This window comes from Protobothrops mucrosquamatus, unplaced genomic scaffold (genome assembly GCF_001527695.2).
Source record: "Protobothrops mucrosquamatus isolate PMUCROS unplaced genomic scaffold, P.Mucros_1.0 scaffold1255, whole genome shotgun sequence".
Lineage (NCBI taxonomy): Eukaryota > Metazoa > Chordata > Lepidosauria > Squamata > Viperidae > Protobothrops > Protobothrops mucrosquamatus.
The window spans coordinates 121,829-147,830 of NW_015387461.1; the positions used below are offsets into that span (position 1 = coordinate 121,829).

The 26,002-nt window shown below is 37.0% G+C and overlaps 1 protein-coding gene across 1 annotated transcript in view; it reads right to left on the minus strand.

The window, feature by feature from the left end:
* Positions 1-26,002, minus strand: part of AFG1L (AFG1 like ATPase) — a 57,534-nt gene that overhangs the window by 10,409 nt on the left and 21,123 nt on the right. The window contains exons 6-10 of the mRNA XM_015821118.1: positions 25,233-25,332; positions 21,979-22,037; positions 12,413-12,495; positions 8,246-8,316; positions 7,889-7,989 (exon numbers count right to left, since the gene is read on the minus strand). Of these exons, the coding sequence (XP_015676604.1) occupies positions 7,889-7,989; positions 8,246-8,316; positions 12,413-12,495; positions 21,979-22,037; positions 25,233-25,332 (414 nt within the window). The remainder of the gene's footprint in view (positions 1-7,888; positions 7,990-8,245; positions 8,317-12,412; positions 12,496-21,978; positions 22,038-25,232; positions 25,333-26,002) is intronic.

Sequence of the window (26,002 nt, forward strand, 5' to 3'; positions counted from 1 at the left end):
CCCTGGACTAACACAGCTCGCTTTCTATAACCGTTTCTGAAGCAAAAGGTAAAAATGTATACAGGCAGTCCTTGGTTAATGATTATTCATTTAGTGCAGTGGTTCTCAACCTTTTTAATGCCGCGACCCCCAACCGGTCGTAAGTCGAGGACTAAACCAGTCGTAAGTCGAGGACTAAACCGGTCATAAGTCGAGGACTACCCAACCGGTCGTAAGTCGAGGACTTTCCCTGCCCGGGAGCGCCGCGCATGCGTGGTTCCGCCCCCTGCGCCGGCCGAGGCGTAGCTGGCAAGCAGCAGAGACGGAGCAGGCCGACTACCAGCTGGCCCAGCCCAAGGGAGGTAAGGCACCCGCTGGAAAAGGGGGAAAAATGGCGGACAGCCTTGCTTGGCGACCCCCGTGAAATGGTCGATCGACCCCAAATGGGGTCACGACCCATAGGTTGAGAACCGCTGATTTAGTGACTATTTGAAGTTGTGGCAGCACTGAACAAAAGGTATGTCTGGTCCCTGAAGTTATGGCCATTGCAGCATCACATAATCATGTGCTAAAAATCTGGCTGCCTGGCAGCCAGCTCACAGTTGCAACTGCCAGTGAGCTTCAACTCCCTTCACCAGCCTATCTCCTCCCCATCTCTGCCCTTTTGGCTGCCCTGCACAGTGGCACTCGTTGGCAGTTCCATAGTTGAAGTAGAGGTCCAGGGCCTTCAGCAGTGTCAGCCAGCCACTATCAGCCATGGGCTTCAGATCCAGCGTCACTAAGTGCCACCTGAAGACCTGTCCTGTGGCCAGCCACCCGAGTGCCACAGGGTAAAACCCCAGCCACTCCCACAGCCCTGTGTTCCACTGGCCTTGTCACCCACAGCTGACCTTCATCATCTTCTTCCTACTGTTGCTGACAAAGTGTGACCAGTAGGGGAATTAATCAAATTTGCAGACGACACCAAGCTGGCAGGAATAGCCAACACCCCAGAAGACTGGCTCAAGATTCAGAAGGATCTCAAGAGACTTGAACACTGGGCCCTAGCTAATAAAATGAAATTAAAATGTAGAGAAAAGTAAGGTTTTACACTTAGGCAAGAAAAACCTAATGGACAGGTAAAGAATAGGTGGAAAAAAGCAGTAACTGCAAGAGGGATTTAGGGGTCCTAGTGGACAATCATTTAAATATGAGCCAGCAGTGTGCTACACTGCCAAAAAAGCCAGTGCAGTCCTAGGCTGCATCAACAGAGGGTCAGTATCAAGATCACATGAAAACTTAGTACCACTTTATAACGCCTTGGTAAGATAACACTTGGAATACTGCATCCAGTTTTGGTCGCCACAATATAAAAAAAAGATGTTAAGACTGTGGAAAGAGTTCAGAAAAGAGCAGCAAAGATGATAAGGGGGCTGAAGCTAAAACATATGAAGAATGGCTGGAGGAACTGGGCATGTCTAGTTTAATGAAAAAAAGGACTAAGGATGACATGATTGCAGTGTTCTAATATTTGAAGGGCTGCCACAAAGAAGAGGGGGGGGGGTCAACCTGAAGACAGGACAAGAAGCAATGGATGGAAACTAATCAAGTAGAGAAGTAACTAAAGAAAAATTTCCTGATGGTAAGAACAATTAACCAGTGGAATGGCTTGCCTCCAGAAGTTGTGGACAATCATTTGTCTGAAATGTTAGGGTATAGCCTGATATTGCAGATATAGGAAGCTATTTTATATAGCAATAGCACTTAAGATTTATATACCGCTTCATAGTGTTTTACAGCCCTCTCTAAGTGGTTTACGGAGTCAGCATCTTGCCCCCAACAATCTGGGTCCCCATTTTACCCACCTGGAAGGCTGAGTCAACCTTGAGCAGGTTAGGATCAAACTCCTGAAAATGAGCAGTGAGTTAGCCTGCAAGACTACATTCTAATCACTGCGCCACCATGGCTCTTATACCATCAAGTGTTAAATCCAGTTTGCTTAATACTGTCCATTTTGACACTGATGTTCTGACTCTTCACTATGCAGTGAATATACTGAAATGATCCTTATTAAGCAGTTGTGGAAAAAAAAAGCTGTAAAATTTTATTCTCTGGGTATGCAATAATATCCTTCCTTATGTTTCTTGAAAAACATCGCAGTTTTCTTGAAAGAGCCAGACAAGTTACTGAAACTATCTGGAATCCAGGACTTTGTTTTCTATGAAGGATTGGTTCAGTATTGCAGGCTGCACAGCTTGTAATGGTGATGTGCTTTATTTATGAAAATATTACCTCTCTGAAGAACATGCTGTCCTCTTTTAATAGCCTAGGTTTGAGAAAATATTTCTTAAATCGTGTAATTTGCTCTGTAAATAGCCAGTGTGTTTGACCTGAATACTCAGTGCAGTTCAGGTACCTTCTTTGAATGTAAATTTCCAATTCAAGTTTCAGATAAGATTGCATGACACATTGTTCCACCTTTTTATAATCATCTGAGAGGCCAACAACTGTAGGCCTCTGGATGTGGCAAAGTTACAAAACCAGCAACCTTATGGAGCAATAGCTACATTGACTAACACAGTGAGTTTTAGTTTACTAATGTTTGGAATTTTACAGGTTCCCAAGCCTTATGTCTATAACATACTGTAGAAAATGAATGTATGTGACTCTTTAAAAAGATAATTATTGGAATCATGCTCCATTGATGTTAGACTTTTGTCTAACATTGTCCTTGTCCTTCCCAGTCCTTCCTTGCAATTAATTCTCTGATCAAATTTGGAGAGCAGTCATCAGCCAGCCCCTATTTATATTTCACACTTAAATTAATTTTATGATGTTTTAACTTTTAGAAGTTAATACAGAAAAGAAATTGCTGACTTTCCTGCAAGTAATAATAACTTTTGTGATTTAAAGTTGGTTTTCTGTCTTTTTGCTACCATAGAAATGATGGATGATGTGAGAGCTTCTACTGATAATCCTTAATATGGAGGAGTAGGATTTTATTAACATTAGGCTAGCTTCAAATTCATTCATGGCAATTCAATCTCATCTATCTGTTAGCCCATTTTAGTCTACAATCTAAGTAATTCTTTTTTTCAATTTAACTGCCAAGTTAACAAAAGTACAATTGTCATTATCTCTGCTCAAATTATTTTTAGAGGTACATATTAAAGCATTCTCAGAAATAATGAGCAATAGATATTTTTCTATTAGTGCCATATTCGGATGGTGATAGCTTTGAGTGTTTTTACATCTGAAGAAAGTGACAGTCTTCTCCTTTGCCATGGAATTATTCATCAACAGCACTATCAGCTTAAAAAAAATCATTATAAAAGAACAGAAAACTGAAGGAAGTACTACTATTTCTGAAATCTGTCCTGTGCTGTTTATTTAGAGCTAAGAAAATGTACATCCAGACCTACTTATTGTTCTAATAGGCAAGGGAATTATTGGTTTTAGCACTCTGGGGTTCCTCTATTTTATTTTGAATGGATTTCTGTTTTATTTATTTATTTAGAATTGATTACTTTTGTTAAGATGGCAAGAATAAGGGTTAATCATTTGGACAGAGAATATAACCATGGAGGCAGTTGTGTTGATTTTGCAATAATAAACATTTCGCAATTATTGTCAATGATAAAAACATTCTTTGTAGAATCCTTTTTTTTTAAATTTACTGTAAGCACTTGCATAATTAGAGTGTTCCAATATCTCAGCAGTTGCCACAAAGAAGAGGGAGTCAAGCTATTCTCTAAAGCACCTGAAGGCAGGACAAGAAGCAATGGGTGGAAACTAATCAAGGAGAGAAGCAACCTAGAACTAATGAGAAATTTCCTGACAGTTAGAACATTTAATTAGAGGAACAACTTGCCTCCAGAAGTTGTGAAGGCTCCAACACTGGAAGATTTTAAGAAGATATTGGGTAACCAATTTGTCTGAAATAGTATAGGTTTTTCTGCCTGAGCAGGGGGTTGGATTAGAAGACCTCCAAAGTCCCTTCCAACTCTTCTCTTCTCTTCTCTTCTCTTCTCTTCTCTTCTCTTCTCTTCTCTTCTCTTCTCTCCTACCCTATCCTTTCCCATTCCCATTCAGCTCTAGATGCATTTCTTAAGGTTGTTAGTGAACAATCCCTCAGTTTTCAGATTGTACACCTTCTTCAATACCAATAAAACAGCAAACAAATCAATAAAATATAGAACTCCAGAATTATAACCTTCACTTATAACATATGAATATCCTGTTTTAGAATCATAATCTTGGAGGGAATCATTCAGGCCACAGAGTCCAATATCCTGCACAATTTAGGAATCCAGATTAAAGCATCCCTGACAGATGACTGACAGGCATGAACTTTAAAAAAAAAAACATTCACTGAGGAGGAGCCCACATTTGGCTGGGATTGATATTAGCTACCATTGGCTAATGCTCCCCATCGTAAGTAACCATCCCTTTTCCATCCTATTCCTGATCTATGACTTTAATACACACACACAATTTTTTTATATATATATACATATGGATAGGTGCATGTCTAATGTTTGTGCTGTTGTTTTTAAAACAAAACAAAAACTGTACAATTCCTTAGAGTAGTATTGTTAGAAGAAGCTTCTATAAATGGAAAAAAGGAAATGAACAGGTATTGGTTCCCTTATACTTAAGACCATTACTAAGTCTGCATCAGTAAGTTCACTCTGTTCTTATTGGGAAACTGTAATCTTTGCTCAAGCTTAATTATATCAAAAAGTTATTGCTACCATCAGAGGGCGTATTTGCTACACAGACATATAGTTTCAAGGGTTTTGTTGTTTAAAGTGATAGCTACAAAAGTATAGAGAAGGATGTTATTATCAAATTTTCTGGGCTTATTTAAAAATCATCTATATTTCAGATGATAAATTTGTAATAAACATACACTGATAGCTTTTAAGTTAAATTACACATACTAAAGAAAACCTTAAATCAATGGGTTTGACATGAAAACATTAGTTTTTAGTGATCATAATAACTTAGCTGTTAAGTTGTTGCAAAAATGTAGTTATGAGCAAAAAAATATTTATTATTATAATAAATATATACAGCCACATTCAGTCATCGCTTCCTACATAATTATTTGGAGCTCCACAACTAATTATGTCAAGCCACTGTCAGCTTCGGCCTCTTACATTCAATTGTTTTCTATGAAATTAGGAATAAGATTTAAAAAAAAACTCTCACCTATCAGAGATTCATAATTTTAATTTAAGTAACTGTGATTAGCTATAACTATGATTGAGAGAAACGAACATGGAAATGCTGCTCTGACAAGCCCTTATGAAGAAATATTCCAGGTCAGAATTTGGTGGATAGAACTGAGATTTAAAAAGTGGATGTTTTCATACTCCTTCTGGCATATAGGCGCAAAAAGACTAAAGCCTGTTTCAGTTTGTTCATGCTTGTCTAGTTCGCTTACACTAAACTACAGATTGGCAGAAGTCTGAATTCAATCACGTATTAACAGCCTAAGTTTCCAAACATAATTATGAAGTAGAAAAATAGCAGAAACTGAATATCACAGACTTAAGGGAAAGGACCACATTCTCACCAGGGAGAAAATCTGGCATATCATTAATATTAAATCTCAATTTATACTTTCAATTCTTACATTTTCTAACACTTTACTTTTATTAAAAATAGTGTGTTTATGCTATTTTAAAGAAAAAGTCAGCCTCTATTGCTGAGCTTACAGACCCACTGCCCTGAAATGCAATGGACCTCATAAATACAAATCTTGAGCAAAAGGAATTACTCTTTTTTTAAAGAAAAAAATCTTTTTGAACTAGTCTTCTGAACAAATGAAAGGAACTAGTGTCACAAGGAATTTTCCCCCTAAACAATGAGGCAGCATTGGAGGAATACAGACAGTCAACGTATGTCCCGGTTGTTCACCAACCATTCGAAGTTACAACGGACTCCCTCCCAAAGGGATTTACGACCCAGTTTTGAAGTACCGATGTCACCTTCCCGTGGTCCCGCAATATTTTGAATGCATTTTGAGGGCTCAGCAAAATAAATCCATATTTACAGCTGTTTGCAACATCTGACTGTGATGACTGTGATGAACAATGGGTTTAATGACCATAGTGTTAACGACTGCCACAAAAAAGTCATAAAATGGGTCTAGTCAGATGTGAGCTGCTTTACAACTGTCAAAACTTAATTGCCAGGTTCAATTATGGTTGTAAGTTAAGAATAACCTCCACATTGTTATAGACAGGGCTTTTTTTCTCATAGAACGCCCAGAACAGAGTTCCGGCACCTTTTTTGGATGGAACCTTGTAGGGTAGGCAAGGCGGGTTGTATGATGTGTGTGAGTTCCGGCACCTTTTTTTTTTTTTAAAGAAAAAAAGCACTGTTATAGATATATTTTGATACTTTTTTCAATTTGAACATGCATTTTGACCATACTCTATGGAATCTTGTAAGTCCAAGATAAAGCCCCTTTTTTCTGTAGGCACTTGAATGTCAAAAGCAGGACTGGGCGATATGATCCCTACCTGTTGACTGTCCCTAACATCTCTCATAGTTTCAGTACTCATCAAGAATACTTCCCCAGTACCCATTTTTCAGTCAAAGCAACTTGTATACCATGGGCAGCAAGGAAGCAGACATGCCCTTTCTCTGCATGTCCAGAGCCTTTTCAAAGAAGAAAAGAAAGAAAGGGGGGCACTTGAAATTGTTATGTTGCAGCTAACCCTCCTAAATGTCATAAAAAGGGGGGTAAAGGAAAAAAAACTCTGATCTCCAGTAAATGTACTGGTTCGGCAGCACAAAACGATTTGGGGAGAAACAATTGCACAGTCTGAAGGGAGACTAAGATATGTGAAAGTGACTTGGAAGCAACTTTAGGAAGTGAGATGAGTTTAGGAGTTTAGAAGTTCATCCATAGGGTTTAAGCCAGAATTATTTTTGTTAGGCATAATTGTAGGTAATTATGAAAAGAGTGTATATATTTAATTTTACATATATTAACTGCAGCAAGACTTGTATTTGCTCAATACTGGAAAAATGAAGATCTACCAGCGGAGGAAGTGTTGATTTAAAAAATCTTAAAGAGTGCAAAAATGGATAGATTGACATTGAAAATGAAAGAGAAAGAAGATTCAGTTTACTTTAGAACATGAGATACTTTTGATAATTGGCTAGAAAAACGAGGTAGAGAGAAAGGAACTTAATATGTATTAGTAAACTAGACATTGAAACCCAGACAGTATGTTGCTGATAATATTTTAAGCACTTGCAATTATAAAAAACTAATATATATATAGTTCATTAAACCACACAAGCTGCCTAGCATGCTATGCAGGTCGGAAGAAGGGGTATTATTTGTATAGGCAAGGTTCAGTATAGATATAAATTATTTATTTTTCTGTCCTTTGGCTGTTTTGTCAAAACATTATACTGTATGTTCAAACGATGTTTCTGCCTTTAACTTCACCAATTTGGCTTTCAAAGAAGCAGAGGTTTTGTTGCAGCATTTTGTGACTGCCCACTCACCTTGACAACCAGTACTTATTGTTCAAAACCCAGATGTTTTCATAAGCCAAAAAAGGTTCAAAAACCTCCCTTCTTCTTGCAAAATATTGTCCCTTGCTGAAAACCAAATGCTCTAGGAGATATTTTGGTCTGATTCATGAAAACAGCTAAGTCCGAGGTATTAATACACCAACAGATTCTTTTTCTTTAAAAAGGCACTGACATTAAATATCACAGGTTACTTTGAAGAGAAACACCCTGTACCTGCTTTTTTCATCTTGTTAGTGTTTATAGTTCTACTTTGCAATTCAGTTGCGATGGTTGCTATAAACTCAAAGGAGATCTGAAGGCTTATTTGGAGCAGGGATATGATCAAAACAGACCTGAAAAGCCCAACCAGGCTTGATGGTGTACTCACTTTGTCACACAGCTCTTCAAATGTGAAGTCTGCAATGGTTCCACATGCTTTATTCACTCTCAGTCCTCTGCCTTGTACTTTTAAAATCCTTGGTCTAGTTACTATGGGAACATGAACAAAGACTCAATCTTGTCTGGATAATTACTATAAAACTCATCTCTTACAGATAGGAAATGCATAGCTTGATGAATAATAGCACATGATTCAACACATAAATTAGACAAAATGCTGATACAATGGCTGCCACTTGAGTGTGGCATCAACCCATACACAGCAGTAGAACTTATTAATTGGTCAGTGGAGATTGGGCATTGTGTTCTAAATGTATTCTCTTTCAAGAGAAATTAACTTACGTACAATCATTTTGTTTTTGAGCCAGCTCATCAAACAACTTATCCATGACAGCCTCCACATCAGCTTCACTTGTGCTACAGTGAAAAGAATAATAGAATATGAAATTAATAACACTTGAAGCCAACATCAAACAGCTGCCTGAGCTTGCTTAGCTTTCTGCCCATATAAGAGAGAGAGAAAGACAGAGAGAGAGAGAGAGAGAGAGAGAGAGAGAGAGAACGAACAGGATGTTATGTTGTAAATACAAACATTAGATTTAGAATTCACTTAAAAAGCAGAGAACATTAACTCTCAGGTAGATAATTTCATTTTATTTACATTCATTGAAAGACTTCTACATTTCAAGCCGTCTCCATTAATATGACAATGCAAGCAAGGCCATCCATGCTGTAAATGCACACAATGAGACAGGCAGAGTTCTGTCTCTATCTTACAAAAAAGGTAAAAGCTGACTGACATCTGAGGGGGGAACCCTTTGGAATTAGGTATATTCATAACACACACAGCACTTGAAATAGATTGGAGTAAAACCGATCTCTCTTCTGTTAGCTGCTGGAGTCCAGAATCAAGATTACAACCATAAGACATTTTAGAACAGGGGTCCCCAACCCCTGTCTTTGGACCGGTACAGAGCCACACATGCCAGCAACCAGTTTGCACAAACAAGCAAAGCTCCAGCTGCGGGATGCAGGCAGCACACAAAACCACGCACCCTCCGGTCCGCGGAAAAACCTCTCTCCACGAAACCGGTCCCTGGTGCCCAAAAGGTCGGGGACCTCTGTTTTAGAATATCTACAATTCTTCTGAGTATAATTTAGCTGATATATTCAAGGAGTTTATCAAAAGAAGTCTTTTACTTTTAACCAAAAGTCACCCAATATTTACAGTTCCTTTTATCAATTAAAAAAATAAATTATGCAATACTTGGCTTAAAATTTAAAATGTGCTCAAAATTTAGAATGTAACAGCAGTTGCTGAAATTTCCAAGCCAAATTTCTTATCAGATGCCTCTGGGACATCCATTGGTAGAACTAGAAGTTGTGTTTCAACCTCGCCATTATGCAAACTTAGATAGCTGTCCTGAGCTGGACTACCCTTTTTGATAAAAGACAATAAATTGCCATGTCAGTGTATATGCTATTATATCCTTGTATTTTTCACTTCCTGGAAGTAGAGAAGTATTCACTTCACAGGAAATTTTGATTTTCTCAACTGTCTATGAGGGGTCTCTGGTCTCCAAGGACTGGACACAACCACAGCCTGGAGTTTTTGAGGATGTGCTGATGTCTAGAGTCCCCCCCCCCAATCTTCTGAGCGTCAACTCTACAAATGAGCATGGCTGCAGCCATTTTCCTTCTCATTTTAGGCTGCCACCTAGAATGGAGGGAGGGGGGTTGCCCAGGTGCTTCACTAGTCAAAATAATCTTTTGTCCCTTGGGAAGCTGCTCCCGAGACTAGGGACTGGGCATTTCATAAAAAGCCCGCCAAACAATCATATTGGGGAATGTACTTGCTTACATAGCTTTTGTGGGTGGGACATTTAACTTTGTATTGGAAAATTGTTGCTTGTGTATCAAGACTTGGTTTCACTTTTGACCGTGCCAATATTTTGTAACTAATAAACATATTCTTTGAGGAACTTGCAAGCCTCGGAGTTCTGCTTTATTCGTTTCTGTCTGTCGGAACCATGACATTGAGCTTATAAAAACAAATGTTAAGACAGAGTGTATATATATATATATATATATGTAGGAGGAGAAAAGTATATTGGATATGTTTGCCACCTTGAGTTATTTGTAAAAATAATAAACACAGGATACAAGTAAATATATAAATAAATTCCAACTTCACTCCCTCTTAGAAAAGGGTAGAAAAGAACAATTTTCTTCTTTTCTCTTCATCCTTAGATGGCAAAATATCTTGGCCGCTCCCTGATAACCAATACTGAGAGGTATAATATTTATTTCTTTCATTAGATTTCCATTTCATCCTCCTTCAGGAGTTCATGCAGCATATATACGATGCTCCCTCCTTCATTTTTCTCAAAAAACAAAAACCTAATCTCATTGACTGTTGAAAAAGGAAGTGAATGGCCCAGAGTCATCCAATGGCCTCTACTGCTGAGGGTAAACTGGACTGTGTATATCCCTTGTCTTAATCCAACACCTTAGTCATTTGTCACATTGGTTCCTAGATGTTAAGAGTGGCATCACCTTCATGATTCCTTACTATTGCAATCTTTCATGCCAGCACAAATTATGCTTGGTGACAACTATTATGTATTAGGCTGATAATGATAAAAATCATGCTTGCTGGGAATTGTAATCCCAGCATATCTGGGACAAAATACACATAAGAAACATGTTTATTAAGAGTGCGACATTAAAATTAGCTTCCTATAATTCTTGCGTAAGAACTGGCATGCAATGCCGTTTCATTGTATTCTTTCTCCCAAGCATCTACAGTGTATATACTACACTGTAGTAAGACGTACTCTAGCCTCAGCATATCTTAAAATGACTCCTTCCAAAAATATGCTGTGGGAAATCCATTGGCGGGTTAGATGGTAATACAGTTCGTTTAGTGACTGTTTGAAGTTACAACGGCACTGAAAAAAGTGACTTATCATCGTTTTTCACACTTATGACCATTGCAGCATCCCTATGTTCATGTGATCAAAATTCAGATGCTTGGCAACTGACTCCTATTTATGACCACTGCCATGTCCTAGGGTCATATGATCACTTTTGCAACCTTCTGACAAGCAAAGTCAATCGGTAAACCAGATTCACTTAACAACCATTTTACTAATTTAACAATCGCAGTGATTCACTTAATAACTATGGCAAGAAAAGTTCTAAATGGGGCAAAACTCACTTAACAACTGTCTCGCTTTGCAACACAAATTTTGGGCTCAATTATGGTCATAGGTCAAGGACTACCTGTATTAAAGATTCTTATTTATTGCTCACCAAAAATATAGATTTGTAGAATATTTAAATAGTAAAATAGATAGTCCAAAAGAAAGAATACAGAGTTGGATTAGGATTGCTCTTTTTGCTAGTGGAGAACAATTTTTTTAAATCCTTAAAAGTCATATAAAACAATACCATAATAAAAGCCAGAAGATGATTTATTTTTGTATTGACTTGATTAAAACCACTTTCCGTTTTAGATGTTGGAACAACTTTATATCACATATACTTGTATTCCCAAATTGCTCTGAGGGTAAACTATCATTAGAGAAACAGAAATCAGAGCTATACAGATAAATTGTACTGATGGTTGTATTATAGCTTCATTTTTATCATTATCAGAAATACAGAATTCTGAAGTCAATCAACACTCTAGATACAAGAGGATCATCTGTCAAAATAAGACAAAGTTTTGAATCCACAAATGTTAACACCAAATAGTAAATGAGTCCCTATTTGTATAAATAATTACTTTACTACAATAAGGATGCTCGTTTATTTACCAGGGAATTGAACACTCTTTGCAAGAGGATATTCATTGCTTTATAACCATCTGTCACTTCCATTCTGCAAGCACCACACCTCCCCCCTTCTAATTAGTCTTAATTCAGTCACACATTTGGAAAAGATGTTACTGGAGATACTGGAAATATCTGATGGTATGAGCAATATCTTTAGGGTTTATAGCAGTTGCCTATAGCAGTGATAGCGAACCTTTTAGAGACTGAGTGCCCAAACTGCAACCCAAAACCCACTTATGCTTCGTCGAGTGCCGGGTCGGTGTTGCCCATTGGCTGGGCGTGGCCCATTGGCTGGGTGTGGCCCATTGGGTGGGCGTGGCCGTGGTGGTAACGGCAGACTGAGTGGGACTAAAAAGTTCAATCAACCAATTCCAACTTTGCAAGATCTTTTTTTTCCCCGCGAGAAGTTGAAATTGACTGATTGAACCTCTTTTTTTTTGCACATGGCGGCAGAGGCCTAAAGCGAAAAGGTTTTATAAAACCCAGCTGAAGGCCTAGGACTGGGGCGACGGCGCGCGTGCCCATAGAGAGGGCTCTGAGTGCCGCCTCTGGCACCCGTGCCATAGGTTCGCCACCACTGGCCTATAGGATCAACTTGGTTCCCTTTTCCTCCCCGTCTAAAAGTTGCTGTGACTGTAATAAAATGCACCGAGTCAATCTTAGTTTCTACCTACAGGTAATAAAGCTTTCCTGCAGCAGGCAGTGCACGCTTCCTGTAGTCTATTCCAGAATCCAGTTGGATGGTATTGCAGTGTTTCTGAGCAGAGAAACAAAAGAAAGGTGGCATTACTTCTCTTAATCAGATGCTGCAGATGTTACTTTGCGTTTGTTGTTCTCCCAACAAAAATAAGCACTTATGTAACATTACTGGCAAAGAAAAGCGCATCCGAGGCAATAACCTGTATAAATAAAACTTGCATGTCAGAAACTGGCTCACAAAAGCATACATGGAATTCATATGCTTTTTAAAATAACAGCCGACACCGAGGCTCTACTACATTTATTGCCAAAACAATAAAAAAGTGCAATATTAAACATTATTTTCTAAATAAAAAGCGGATTTTTCTTCAAAATTTTAATCAGTGCCCCGATTTGTATTTCGTTATATATCTTGCTACCATCTTTTCTTTTTTAACTTTTAAAAAATAATACATCCTACAGAAATAACACATGTATTAATTTGGTCTCTCTTTGAGTAACTGACTTCTCCATCATAGGACTGATTAAAGCCTACAGGCATGATTGCATTCCATACTCACTAATCACCATCAGGGATTCCTAATCAGCAGCTAAAGAACTTTTAACGGGAGTCTTTGTATTTTTGCCCTTAATTTTCAAAGCTACAATCCTAACAGTTGGTTTACATTAAAATCTTGACATGATTGTATTTTGTCTGATAGTGTTAAAAGCCTACTCTCGTCCCCTCTGAATTGGTAGCACAGTCAAATGGTGGAGCTGCATGTAGTGCCAAAGAAACAATTCAGTTTCAGATATGAATTATGACTTCTTACCTCATTTAGCCTCAATGCTATGAATTATTCAGCTATTCAAATTATGATGTGTCGGTTTATTACTTATATATAGCATAGTATGTTGTGTGTATCATTCAATCAATCCTTAAATTTAATTAGGATGGTAAAAAAGTTCTCTCACACACACCAAGCATACAAAAAAGGTATTTTCTTTTGAAAGACAAAACATATTTATAAAGCTTTCCCCTCAGCTTAAAAAAGGTAGAAGTAGTGTTATATGAGTAACAAACACAATGGTGTTTAAGTTAATATTGCTAATAGTGCTATTGAACATATTTTTTCTCTATAAAATAGCAGTGAATCTCAAGGGACTACTTATTTTAAATATCTTGGGACTTTAGTAGAAAATGAGTTTAGTTAAGTCCCATCACAAAGTCCACATTCCTGCTTACACTAACCATGCAGAAACACAAATATCTTTCAAATATATCAACAGAAAGCTTCTTCCTTTATATTGCAATATATCAGATATAGCAGTGCTGTAATATAATGTCTTGATTCATCAAACGAACAGACTTGCTCTTGCTAGCCTCTAGATCAGGGGTATCAAACTGACAGCCCGCAGGCTGGATGCGTCACACGTAGGCCACGCCCACTCCGGCTCCGCAAAGGCAAAAAACATCGCGATACATCAGGCGATCAAGTTTGACACCTGTGCTCTAGACTGTGTCCCAGAGACTCTGCAATAAATATTCCCCAGGTCAATGTTTTTCCAACTTGGCAACTCTAAATATGTGGACTTGCTGGGCAGGGGGGAATTCTGGGAATTGAAGTCTACATATTTTAAAGTTGCCAAGTTGGAAAAACACTGCCGTAGATGATCCATGGTGAAATATGGGCAGAGTCAAGTTTTCCAGAAGCGAACCAGCACATGATAACAGTGCTAGCACAGCACTAGCACCTCTGCTGTATTTCTAGAGAAATTCAATAATGTTTTTACGGTTTTTCAAATATCCTCCAAAGAAGACTAAAAAACTTGGTTGTCAGTGATGCTGGATTTCTAAAAGTAGTAACAGAAAGTACAGATAATGCAATAAATAAAATAAGAATTTAATTTACATCTTGCAGTGCGTTTTCCCATTAAACGCATACATCAGATTTGTCAAACTTCATTAAAAAGAAAGGAAAGGAAACCTAGTCCTCAACGGACATTTTAGATTGCCCTGGAGTTGTCCTAAGCTCTGATCATGAGCAATGTTAACTTGAACTTAATGCAATATGCGAATCAACACATCAAGAAGGTTCAGAATATACGGGATACGCTGGAATTAAATGCCATGGGGATAAATAAAATTTACTGAATTTACTGCCCTGTAAGCCAACAAGTATAGTTTGGGTTTTGGTTGGGAAAACAGCATTTTGGGAGCTAATCTAAAGAAATGGCAATGCATGAAAATCCTATTGATGTAGATGGGCATCTGAGGCTCCTATGATGCCACTTCCTCTTCCTTGTCTCCACTTTACTGTAGAGAAAACTATTTCCATTGAGGAGTTGCCAAACTACCCATGATTATAGTTTGTATAATGTACCAACACTATAGATTAAAATGGATGAAAATATACAACAAGAGAGAGCAAGACATTGGTTTCAGAAACTTTGGTAACAATTTACATACAATACAGTACAAGCGCTAGAAAAGATATTGTGATTCAAATCGCTATTAAATTTTAAATGTGTTTGATTTTTATATTATAAAGGGCTGTTATTTAAGAAATTCTTGTTCAAATTCCCAGGATTCACTGTTGTAGCTCTAGTTATAAGGTTGTGCTCTTGAAAGTATCTTGAGTGCAATTATTTTTATATGATTTTAGAAAAGATTTAATGGGCCTTATAAAGGGTCAGCTTGATGGCTGGATTAGACCTAGAGTTCAGAGATACCTCATTTTTGCTTCAGCAGCTAGATTTCTGGAACAGGGGAAATCCTGAAAAAAGTATTTTTTATTAATGTTCTTTGACTGGTAAGTGACTGAAAGTTAATGGCCATATGATTGTCAAGAGATAAATTTTCCTCCGATAACCAATCATTCCCAGATTCTTAGTATAGTTTGGGGTAGAGAAAAATCTGTTTATTTTGTTAATGTTCTGTTCTGACACTATACACTGTCTTGAATATGGCTTATTGTATACAAATAACATATAAACATTCAAATAAGCTAGTTCAAACCATATCCAATTATACTTCCTGAGTTTTAAGTATTTCTGACCAAATTGGATAAAATCCAACAAAATTCTGTTGCAAACAAAAAAGTTCCTTCTATCACTAGAATTGTTTAAATCAGGTAAGCCTTGGAATGGAGGACTGCTGAAGGAAGTGGGACTTGCAAATACTGTTCCTCCCTCTCTTTCACTAAGTAGTACATTCTGAGTAAACTATTAAGTAGGATGATTTTCACAGTGCAATAAGACTCTGGATCCAGTTGATTCCTTCCTTTTCCCTTCATTTTTGTGCTAGCTAATCTAATCCACTGTTTGCCTCATTGTCTGTCCTTCATATCTTTTATCAGTTAATATAACTCCTGAGAATCTTTCTTAATTCTTCCCTTTCTTTTGGACTTAAAATACAACTGGTGATCACACACTTCTACACATAGCGTATGCTGTGCAAAAAAAGGGCTCAGCTTGAGTGTATGTTGGAAGGTAAATGCATCATTTAATCTAATCAAGAGACCAAAAATTCTGATTTATGTGATAACCAAAGTCACAGGAAAAAGATTATGTTATGCTTTGCTCATAACAAACAATAGGAGAGTAGCAATATATTGTTTCCTACTTATATGTTTGACCTTGTGATGACTGTGATGGATATAATTAAGGTAAAAGTTCTTTAAAATAAAGATCTTTCCTTTCTCAGGAGAACATACATCTCTGTAACAAAAACAGAAAAAGAAGAATCATCCAGCATTTTGTGAAATAAAAAACTTGGTCAAACTATTGTTCAATGTGCACTTAGTCTTTGTCTTCATGTTCTGATGTTGTTCAAACAGCAGACTTAAAAGAAAATAATGTCAATGAATCCTCCCAGGCACTATACATGACCTCTAGGGTAATTAGCAATCACTGAAAAGCAACAAGACTAAAATGTTCTATTCTTTATTACTGTCAGCTCTTATCTTGATCAGCATTTTAATAAAGATGGTTCGTTCCTAAGACAGTTCTATGAATCAGTCATAATTACATCCTGACACACAGTGAATAGTAAAGCAATACTAAATATCACTTCATCAACCTTTCTAACCTTTATGCAAGTATTAACAGTAAATAATTTTTACACAATCCAACAACAGAAAATCTGCATATATCTTAGCTTTGTAGAGACTCTACCCCAAGTGAATTTCCTGTGACCTATACCAGCAAAAACACAATTGGGCATAATTATTCAAGCTTCAGAGATATTCAGGTGTTGCTTTTTTCAGAATGTACAACTTCAAGTACAAAAGGCTACTTGTTCTATATAATAAGCCCTCAAAGGGTTAAATTAAACACTCATTTCCTTTTCCTAATAACAGCAACTCTAAAGCATGGCAAGCTCCTGCTGAAAAACTCATGGCATTCCTTAACGTAACTGTTTAATTCTATATTTTTGAATATCAGAAATCTAAAAAGACATCCCAAATGGATTAAATCTTTGAGCTAAGAAAGATACACAGCAAGCTGGTGATTCCATTTTCTAACTTGCAGAGTTTGATGACAAAATGAAAAAGATTGAGCCCTTTATGGCTAATTAAATCATATTAGCATTTCTTTTGAGATTTGCAGAAAGTTTTCAAATTGCTTGAACTATTGTTTAAACCATTGGTTTATTTATTCCTTATATATTAAAATAATACGGATCTGTACAGAATGAAAAAGGTTTCTTTTACAAAACAGTATTGTTCTCTGGAATCTCAGCTGAATACATTTAGCTTCTGAATTAGTTTCTAATTCAAATTGGATACTTCGCTAATTGTTCCTACATAGAAGCATATCCAAGACTCTAGTAGCAATTAATATATTGACATAAATTGTAAAATTTGCAATGTAAAAAATAAAAAGTGCAACTATAAGGTAGTTTGTTTTTTTCAAGGCTTCTTGGGACTTCTTTTTGTTCAGATACAACATGTAAATCAATTCTTGATCTTTGATGGGATATTTTGAATTATCCATAAAAGCATTCACATTTTTCACACAAGAAGCAAATACAAATCTGTTTTCAGATTTCTTAACATTATTCAAATAACTAGAAGTGAATACGGTCAACAGCATACGTTAGAATAAAACCGGCAGGCATTAAAAGATATAAATACAGGTATGTAAATATACTATTCTGAGGTACTTCTACTTAGAATGAAATATGCTCACTAGATTGCCACTCTTTAAACACGGATTTGCACTTTTCTGCATTAGTCTTTCCTTTCGCCGAAGTTTCAAATAGGAAGGGTGGAAAAAAAAAATGAAGAAAGACGTGTTGATTTTGGAAACTAGCTTTCCCACAATAAAAAAGTGATTAAGATCTATGCAAAGGCTAAGGATGGCTTATGCCTAACTCTGATGAGGTCCAGTACCTCATTACCCGCAACTGAAAACTTCTGCTGCATTTTGTTTCAAGGGAATCCAAAAGTCCTTGCTGTAAAGCAGACTGGGGGGGCGGGGGTGCTGGGGGGGGTGCACAGTGCATTCAGCCTTTCTGTATCACAACCATTATGAAAGAAGTATAAAACACTGCCTTTATGCTGCCAAGCCACAATGACTCCTCTTACATCAAAGCAGTTTTGCCACTTGGATTTGTTCCTTCCAAATTTATTCAAGCCAAGGGCAGGGAGACAACAATTCATACACACTAATTGTACCTAATTATCTATTCCTTCTCCCACCCTTCCCTCAACTTTCAACCACCGTTATTTGCTATTTGGGTTTCTCACAACCTCCCTCTTGCCCTGTCCATCCAGCTCCACAGTAAGCCTTTGAAGAAAACAGTTGTGGCTTTTTAGAATATTCACCATGTAAGGTTCAAACTATTCCCATTATTCTGGACGCAATTTAGCTGCTAAATTTGAAGACTTTCTCCTTAATCTGGCAAATTTCTTAACAATTCTGCATGAAGAAAATTGTCAGGGGCGTGCTTTTCTTCTCCAGAAGCTTCTCTTCTCCTGATGCTTTCTTTTCATGAGCTGAATGAAATGTTTATTGGATTAATATTCTTCTCTGTGGACCTTCCTAGAGCCTGTGATAAAGCCCTTACAAACTTTATTAACTGGCTGAGACTTTGGGGAATGGGCCGCCCAGAAAAATGGGGGATCAGCTTTATTTCACATTGTACTACAAGCAAAGAAAAGTGCCATATGCTAATTAAGCAAACACATCCCAATACCTGAAGAAAACACCATTAGGTAGCTGTTCCAAAATGTGAGTAACTTGTTTGAACCAAAGAGTTAATTTGCTGAAGAAGGATTAAATGAGTCATTAATATTAAAATAAAAAGGGAAGAGAATGTAAGAGTTTGCTGCAATTATTTTAACATTAGGTGACAATTTGTTTTGAAAAAAATGAAGAACGGCCAAACAATGACCCGGGAAAAATAATTGGCGCTAACATACGCACACAATTTACTTTTCTATCGTTTCAAAATAACTTCATTTCATCCAAATGTTTTAAAAACTGTTGCCTGGTTCTTGAATATTTAATTTGTGTCGTGGTTCTGAAAGAGACAAAACGAATAAACGCATTCAGCGTGCTCTTGATTCCCCTTCTATAGGAAACCTTTTAGAGGAGCAAATGAAAGACTTGAGTTCTGATTTTGTAGGCTAAAGCATAGATGCTTTCAAACAAAATGCTTAAGATGAGATCACATTAAAAGCAGTCACAGAACAGGCTATGTAGTGATCGTGGATCTAAGTCATAACCTATCCTGGCATTTTATTATATTCATGAGTCTATGCCTGCATGTGTATAGACACACAGAGCCTCTTTTTTATTATTATATTAAGCCCAGTGATTCCCAACAACGGAACTGCATTATATATCCCAAAAGTAATCCATTTAATTAATACAGAGAAAAGAGAAAGACAGAGTCTACAACTGCCACAGCTTGGGAAAGAAAGACTTCTATTGAACACTTGCTTGGCTTCTCACTAAGAAAGAAATCAAAAGGCCTAACATCTTCAGCACTGAAAAAGTCAATAGATAAGTGAAGACATCACAATATCAAAGACTTAATCCCAGGAATTCTGACTCAGGTGACAGCTTAGCAGAGGTCAGGGTGCTGACACTGACCACAAAAGCAACTTTAAACTATTCAGTGGACTGAAAGCTACTAGACTATCGCCGCCTTAGAACAGAATTAACTGACAAATCAGTTTAATCACCAGAATGACTTTTTAAAAGAAATCAGAAGAAACAAATTTGTTCAGACTTACACAGGTGGCCTGACAAAGGCAGAACACATAATCAGAAACATTTTATATTTTCTCACTGGTGCTAAAAGATGCCATTTTGCTTTTAAATGGCTCAGAATTTGCCAGGCTGTGTAGAAAGAACCATTCTTGACCCAACAGAATAGTAGTTAAATAGACTTTACTATCACTTACAAGTTTGAGACTACAAAAATAATAATTTAATAAGGATAAAGCCAGCACTGTTGCAAACAAGCCAATAACCTAATCTAAGATTTATTCAAAGACAAGTTTCATAACACTGATTTCCAGGGAAAGGTGCAGCTGCATTGCTACTACTTAAATGACAATAAGAGATGTAGAAGTTCAAGAATAGACAGAGCTCAAGTGAAATTAGGTCACTATACAGACCACAAAACATGAAATTTAAAGGAAAAAAAACCAGAGATAGTTTCTTTGGGTCCCACAAATGAAAGATGACAATTAACATAATATGTTAACTCAGAAAAAAGATGCCCCACTGATTTCAGCAATACAAAAGTGGTTGCATGTTTGCAGACTTTAGTATTTTCTAAGCGATTTCATGAATTTATATCTTCCATAGAAATCATTTGCTGCTGATTACTTTGACTGTATGAAAAGCTATGTACTTATTTAAAAATATTATCCCTTTAATCTCTTATTTTATATGGACATGATCCAACCAAATAAAGCATTTTAAAATCTCAGTAATTTTCAAAGAAAGGATTTAAATATATAAATGTAACCATTTCCTGCTTGAGCCTGCTTAACGCCCCTAGTTGGGGGGCTGCATGGCAAAAGATATTGTAAAAAGTAAAACTGCAGTATAGCAGTTAAAATGTCAAGGTGTAATCAATCAGACCGGTCTGTCTGAAAAACTTCCTACATATACATATATACATACACACATACATACACATACACTTATACATATACATACATACATACATAGATATAGATATAAAATATATACATATTTCAATGATTCCTATCTCATCAAAGTTAAAATAAAAGAAGTGCATATTCAGTAATAGGCACATTACTGAATATCAGAGGTGGAGAAAAAACCCCAATTTTCCCATACCATACTGAAAGACTAGATTATTATAATAGGTACCAGCAATCAGTAACAAAAGAATCCAATGCAAGGTCTCTTACACCTCCGTGAGTCCCTGTTGAGTTTACACTGAATTTTTATGAGGCCTTATTTAAATGAATTGGAACTGAATATAGGTAGTTCTTGACTTGCAATCACAACTGAGCCCCAAATTTCCATTGTGAAGTGAGTTTTGCTCCATTTTACCTTTCTTGCCACAGTTGTTAAGTGAATCATTGCAGTTATTAAGTTAGCAACATTGTTGTTAAATGAATCTGGCTTCCCCACTGACTTTGCTTGTCAGAAGGTCTCAAAAGATGATCACATGACACCAGGATACTGCAACCATCATAAATACATGCCAGTTGCCAAGCTTCCAGATTTTGATCACATGACCACGGGAATGCTGCAATGGTCATAAATGTTTAAAATAGTCGTAAGTCACTTGTTTCAATGCCACTGTAACTTAGAACAGTCACTAAAACAAATGGTTGTAAGTTGAGAACTAATCTGTAGCTGTTTCTGCTGTAGCCAATGAAATTTGGGAAGCCACAATCTAGCCATGCATCAAACCAACCCCATAGTTACATAAATTCTTTCCCCCTTGCTTCTTTTGGATTTAACAAGAAAACATGGATTCAAGGGACCATATTCACCATGGGAATTTTTTAAAAGGTAGTTCTCCAACAAAAAAATGAGAAAGCAAAAACAAAGCCACGTTAATAAAAAATAAATGCTTCGAGGGTATTATATTACTTTTACCAGAAAGATCATCTGATGATCCCTTCAAAGGAAGAATGGCTTACTAAGTTATGGAAATACACATTGATGTCTAAATTAACGTTCCCATTTTAAAAGTAATACCCAGATTTATATCACATCAAAAATGTGGATTTCTCAATGTATGAATTTATATTTTGGTTTTGTAGGATATCAAACATAGAACAAATATTTAGTAAAATGGATTGAAATTATAATTCATACTGAGTGGATCAAAATTCTTGATATTTATTTTTGGTTTAAAGTTTAATAGTGATTTTTACTCTGCTAAAGTGATATAATACATACAATTATTTAGTAGTAATATTATACTTGAAAATTTTATCTCTATTATAGCTCCTCATTTATTTCTCTATATTTTACTTTTTATTCCTTCTTCTGCTTGCTTCCCCAATGCTTAATAACTTTTTAAAAAATATTTTTTTAAAAAAATATTTATTACCTTTAGTACAGCAATGAATGGCACAAAGTTAACTCTCTGAAGCCCGTTTTTATAGAGATCTGAAAGAAAACATATTGTATTACCATTGCTGTGTCCTTTTCCCAAAATTCTCTATTATATTGCTTATGTTCAAGAACCAAAAAGAGAAAAAATACATTATTAATTTCACTCCTATCTAAAAATGATGCAATTGACAGCAGAAGTATTATATCCACTTGAATACAATTGCTAATATTATAAACGTATCAGAGATTGATAGGGAGATAATGGAACATACAAGAAAATTAAAGTTATTGTTTCCACAAAATTCACAGCAACAAATTTTCTTAAAAAAAATAGAAAATGCAATTGTATTTGCTGTACATTTTTATCATTACCTATTTTGTAGCACTTTTTTTGCAAAAATGCTACAAACAAATAAGTAATTAAAATGGCAGGCAGCATTGTAATAGCACAATCTTCGGCATTCAGAAAGCAAGTCTTTTATGTCATTTTTTTTAATTTATCAAATTTCAATTCCGTGGGAGTCATGGGTCCCAGATTTTGGACACACTCTGTAAGCAAGCCCATTTGAGGTGTCTTGGTTGAAAAGTTTTGCCCTGTGATGCACGGTTTCACGCACAGGTTTTAGTAGCACGTAGAGCAGTATTGTCACTTGGCAGAAACGAAATACTAGAGTCACAATTACTGTACACCAATTCTTTAGCAACTAATCTGATCCCTGCTTATGTTCAAAGCACAATTCAATGTGTATAATTATACATATGTTATAATTCTTACTACAGTTTGATGAAGATAACACATCATTTTATTTTAATGACTGGACTCAATTACTAAACTATGCTTTTAAAAATGGCATATAAATGTAAATGCAAATATTTCTAAGATTTTGAAACAGATCTAATTAAGATAGTACAACTATATAGCTATAAAAAAGGCAGAATAACATACTACATAATATCTATTTGGCCAGCAGGGTTTTCATTCCAACCAATGATCTGTAGCAGCTGTTGACTTACAAATATATTTAGCACTAGCAGTTGGCTTAGCAATAATAATAGTAATAGTAATAGTAATAGTAATAGTAATAATAGTAATAGTAAAGTTGGAAGGGACCTTGGAGGTCATCTAGTCCAACCCCCTGCTCAGGCAGGAAACCCTATACCATTTCAGACAAATGGCTGTCCAGTCTGTTCTTAAAAACTTCCAGTGTTGGAGCATTCACCACTTCTGGAGGCAGGTTGTTCCACTGGTTCAGGGCCAAGCCCTTCAGATTCCACCAACCCGAATCAGCAAGATCAAAACTAAGGTATAGGTAGTACTCACTTAACAATGGTAACTGGGACCAGAATTTCCATTACTAAGCAATGCAATTGTAAAGTGTGACATCACATAACCATACCACTTAGTGAAAGCCATCTCAGCACTCTTCATTGCCATTGTTAAGCAAGGATCGCGAGTCATGAGAGGATCTGCTGGCTTCCAATGAGCAAAATCAATGGGAAAGCTAGCAGAAGTCACAATTCCAGGGTGGCTTGCAAGCAGATCAGCAGACAGCTAAGTGCAGGTCACGGTACAGGCATGGCCAGGTGGGGACGGGGAGGGGTCACTGCTACTGGGCATGGGATGGTGCGCAGATGATCAGTGCAGCATGAGCACAGAGATGGCTACTTCCAGGTGGAGGAGAGGGCACAGGTGGGTTCTGCGGCACTGCACAAGCGTAACAGGCCAGCCACATTTGCATGACGGAGTGTGGACAGATGCATGAGATTCCCAGGATTGTGGGGCTCATTGAAGTTGACAAGAGAAGGTCAACAAATGGTGATCATGTGACCACAGGATGCTGCAACCATCGTGACAGCTGATTGCCAAGCATCCAAACTGCAATCACATGACTGCAGGGGTTCTGGGATGGCTGGAACTTCGAAGACTGGTCATAGCCACCACTCATTCAGCACCGTTATAACTGCAAACTGTAGTTGGATGAATGGTTGTTAACCAAGAACTATCTGTATGCTGGAAATACTATTTTAGTAATATTTGAAAGGTCCAGGTTCCCATCCCAGCCATCAGGACACTATTTTAAGATTATAGTTTTGTGCCATCTTAAACATTAAACAATATGTTACGGTATAATCTTTCATGAACTGGACTAGACCAGGGGTCCCCAACCCACAGTCCATGGCCAGGTACCAGGCCGTGGCCTATTTGGAACCGGGCCATGCAAGCAGTGGGCTGGCACGCATGCACACAGCTCAACTTGCATGAGCAGTGGGCCAGCATGTGTGTGCACAAGCACACGGCTCAACTTGCACAAGTTGAGCTGTGCATGCATGTGTGTACACACTGGCCCACCACTCACATGGTCTGGTTCCCCTCTCTCTCCCCAGCCAGGATGCCAAGCTGCAAAAGTTGAGGACCTCTGGAAGTATAATCCTGAATGAAAAAAATACAAAATGCTTAAGTGGTGAATGGATTCTGTTATTATTGCCTCTTGCATTCTCACTGGCTAGTATTGTGAATTGCCCAAGTAGCTTATATCTGTGATCTGAGGCAACTTACAAAACATACCTAAATAAATATATAAATACCCACACATTTTGTGTCTTTCTGTGTACTTGCTTTGGAATAAATATTATTTACTTCAAATTAAATATTCAACAATACTTTGCATTCTCTGTGCTGTTTTTCTAGCATAATTTACTTTTTCCTATTTTATATTAATTATATTTTTATTCCATCTGTCTTTAAGGAGTTAGGGGAAATACACGCTTTCCCTCCCCCTTCGTACAGGGAGAAGCTACATACTACTAACTCTGTTCCTGTAACTTCTCTGCCCGCTACTTCTATTTCTTACCTTTTTGTTTCAAGAGGCAATTGCTTCTTCAATGCTTTAAGAAAGGAGTAGTTGGATCTACCCTTGATTACTCCAGGAACTGAAGGGACTGTTGTTCAGAAAAGGAGAACTGTGCTAACAGAAAGCATCTTTCTGAGACGGCAGTTCTTCTATCCATAACTGATCTCTTTAGATCCCACTCAATGCATATTAATATCATTTATTTTTATGACTTTTAATAGAAACCAAGAAAGAATTTAATGTATGACATAGAATTAGGTCTTAAGATTAATACTTAAAAGCGCAAACATGGTAAAAGAGATGGATGCTAATCAGAAACAGATCCCATGTACAATTTAAGATATCCTAACTGTACTTTCGTTGAAAAAGCCAGGATCGGCATATTATTCATGATTACCTTCTGGTGGCCTGTTTGATGTGGCTACAACGATGACACCGTTTCGGAACAGGTTTTCAAAAAGCTGTTTGAGAATCATAGCATCAGCAATATCTGTGACCTGAAGAAGACAACACTATTATTGTCAAAAGCAGATCTTGACTTGTACAATCGACAAAGCTGCATCCAATTTGCTTTGAGGTTTGGGGGGTTTTTTTTGGTCTTGTTTTTAGTCAGAAGAGAGGTTTGTGGGTTCAAAGGCAAAAGATTCTACATTGCCACTTGCAGAAAAAATGTGGGAGGGACAGGAAATAATAAGCAGGGAGTATGTAGCAATCTTTTCTCAAGACAAGTCTTTATTCCAGACTGCAAAACAATTCTGGTTAACTTCCATTCTAAAACTCCGGTTGGGGGGGAAAAAAGAGATTTAAGATTTAAAAAGCTCATTAGTCTGAAACACACACAAATACACAAACCTGCCAGAAGATCAGAAAAAGAAAATACACACCAGCTGCTCTACGTTTCTATTACCTTTCCAGAAAAGGTTCACAGAGGTGACTTTAAATGGTCATGGGACTTTTAGAAAATAGGACAAGTGGCCAAGTATACATCATCAGCTGCTGTTGAAAATAGAATGATATGACATAGATACTATTGTGCGATTGTTACACAAAACAATTCAACAGATGGCCCATCACAAAAAAATAAGCAATTTCATTGTTCTTTTTAAGTGCCTTCTATTACTGTCCATGAATAATCAAAAAGGCACTGCAGTCAGTTCCAGCTCAGTC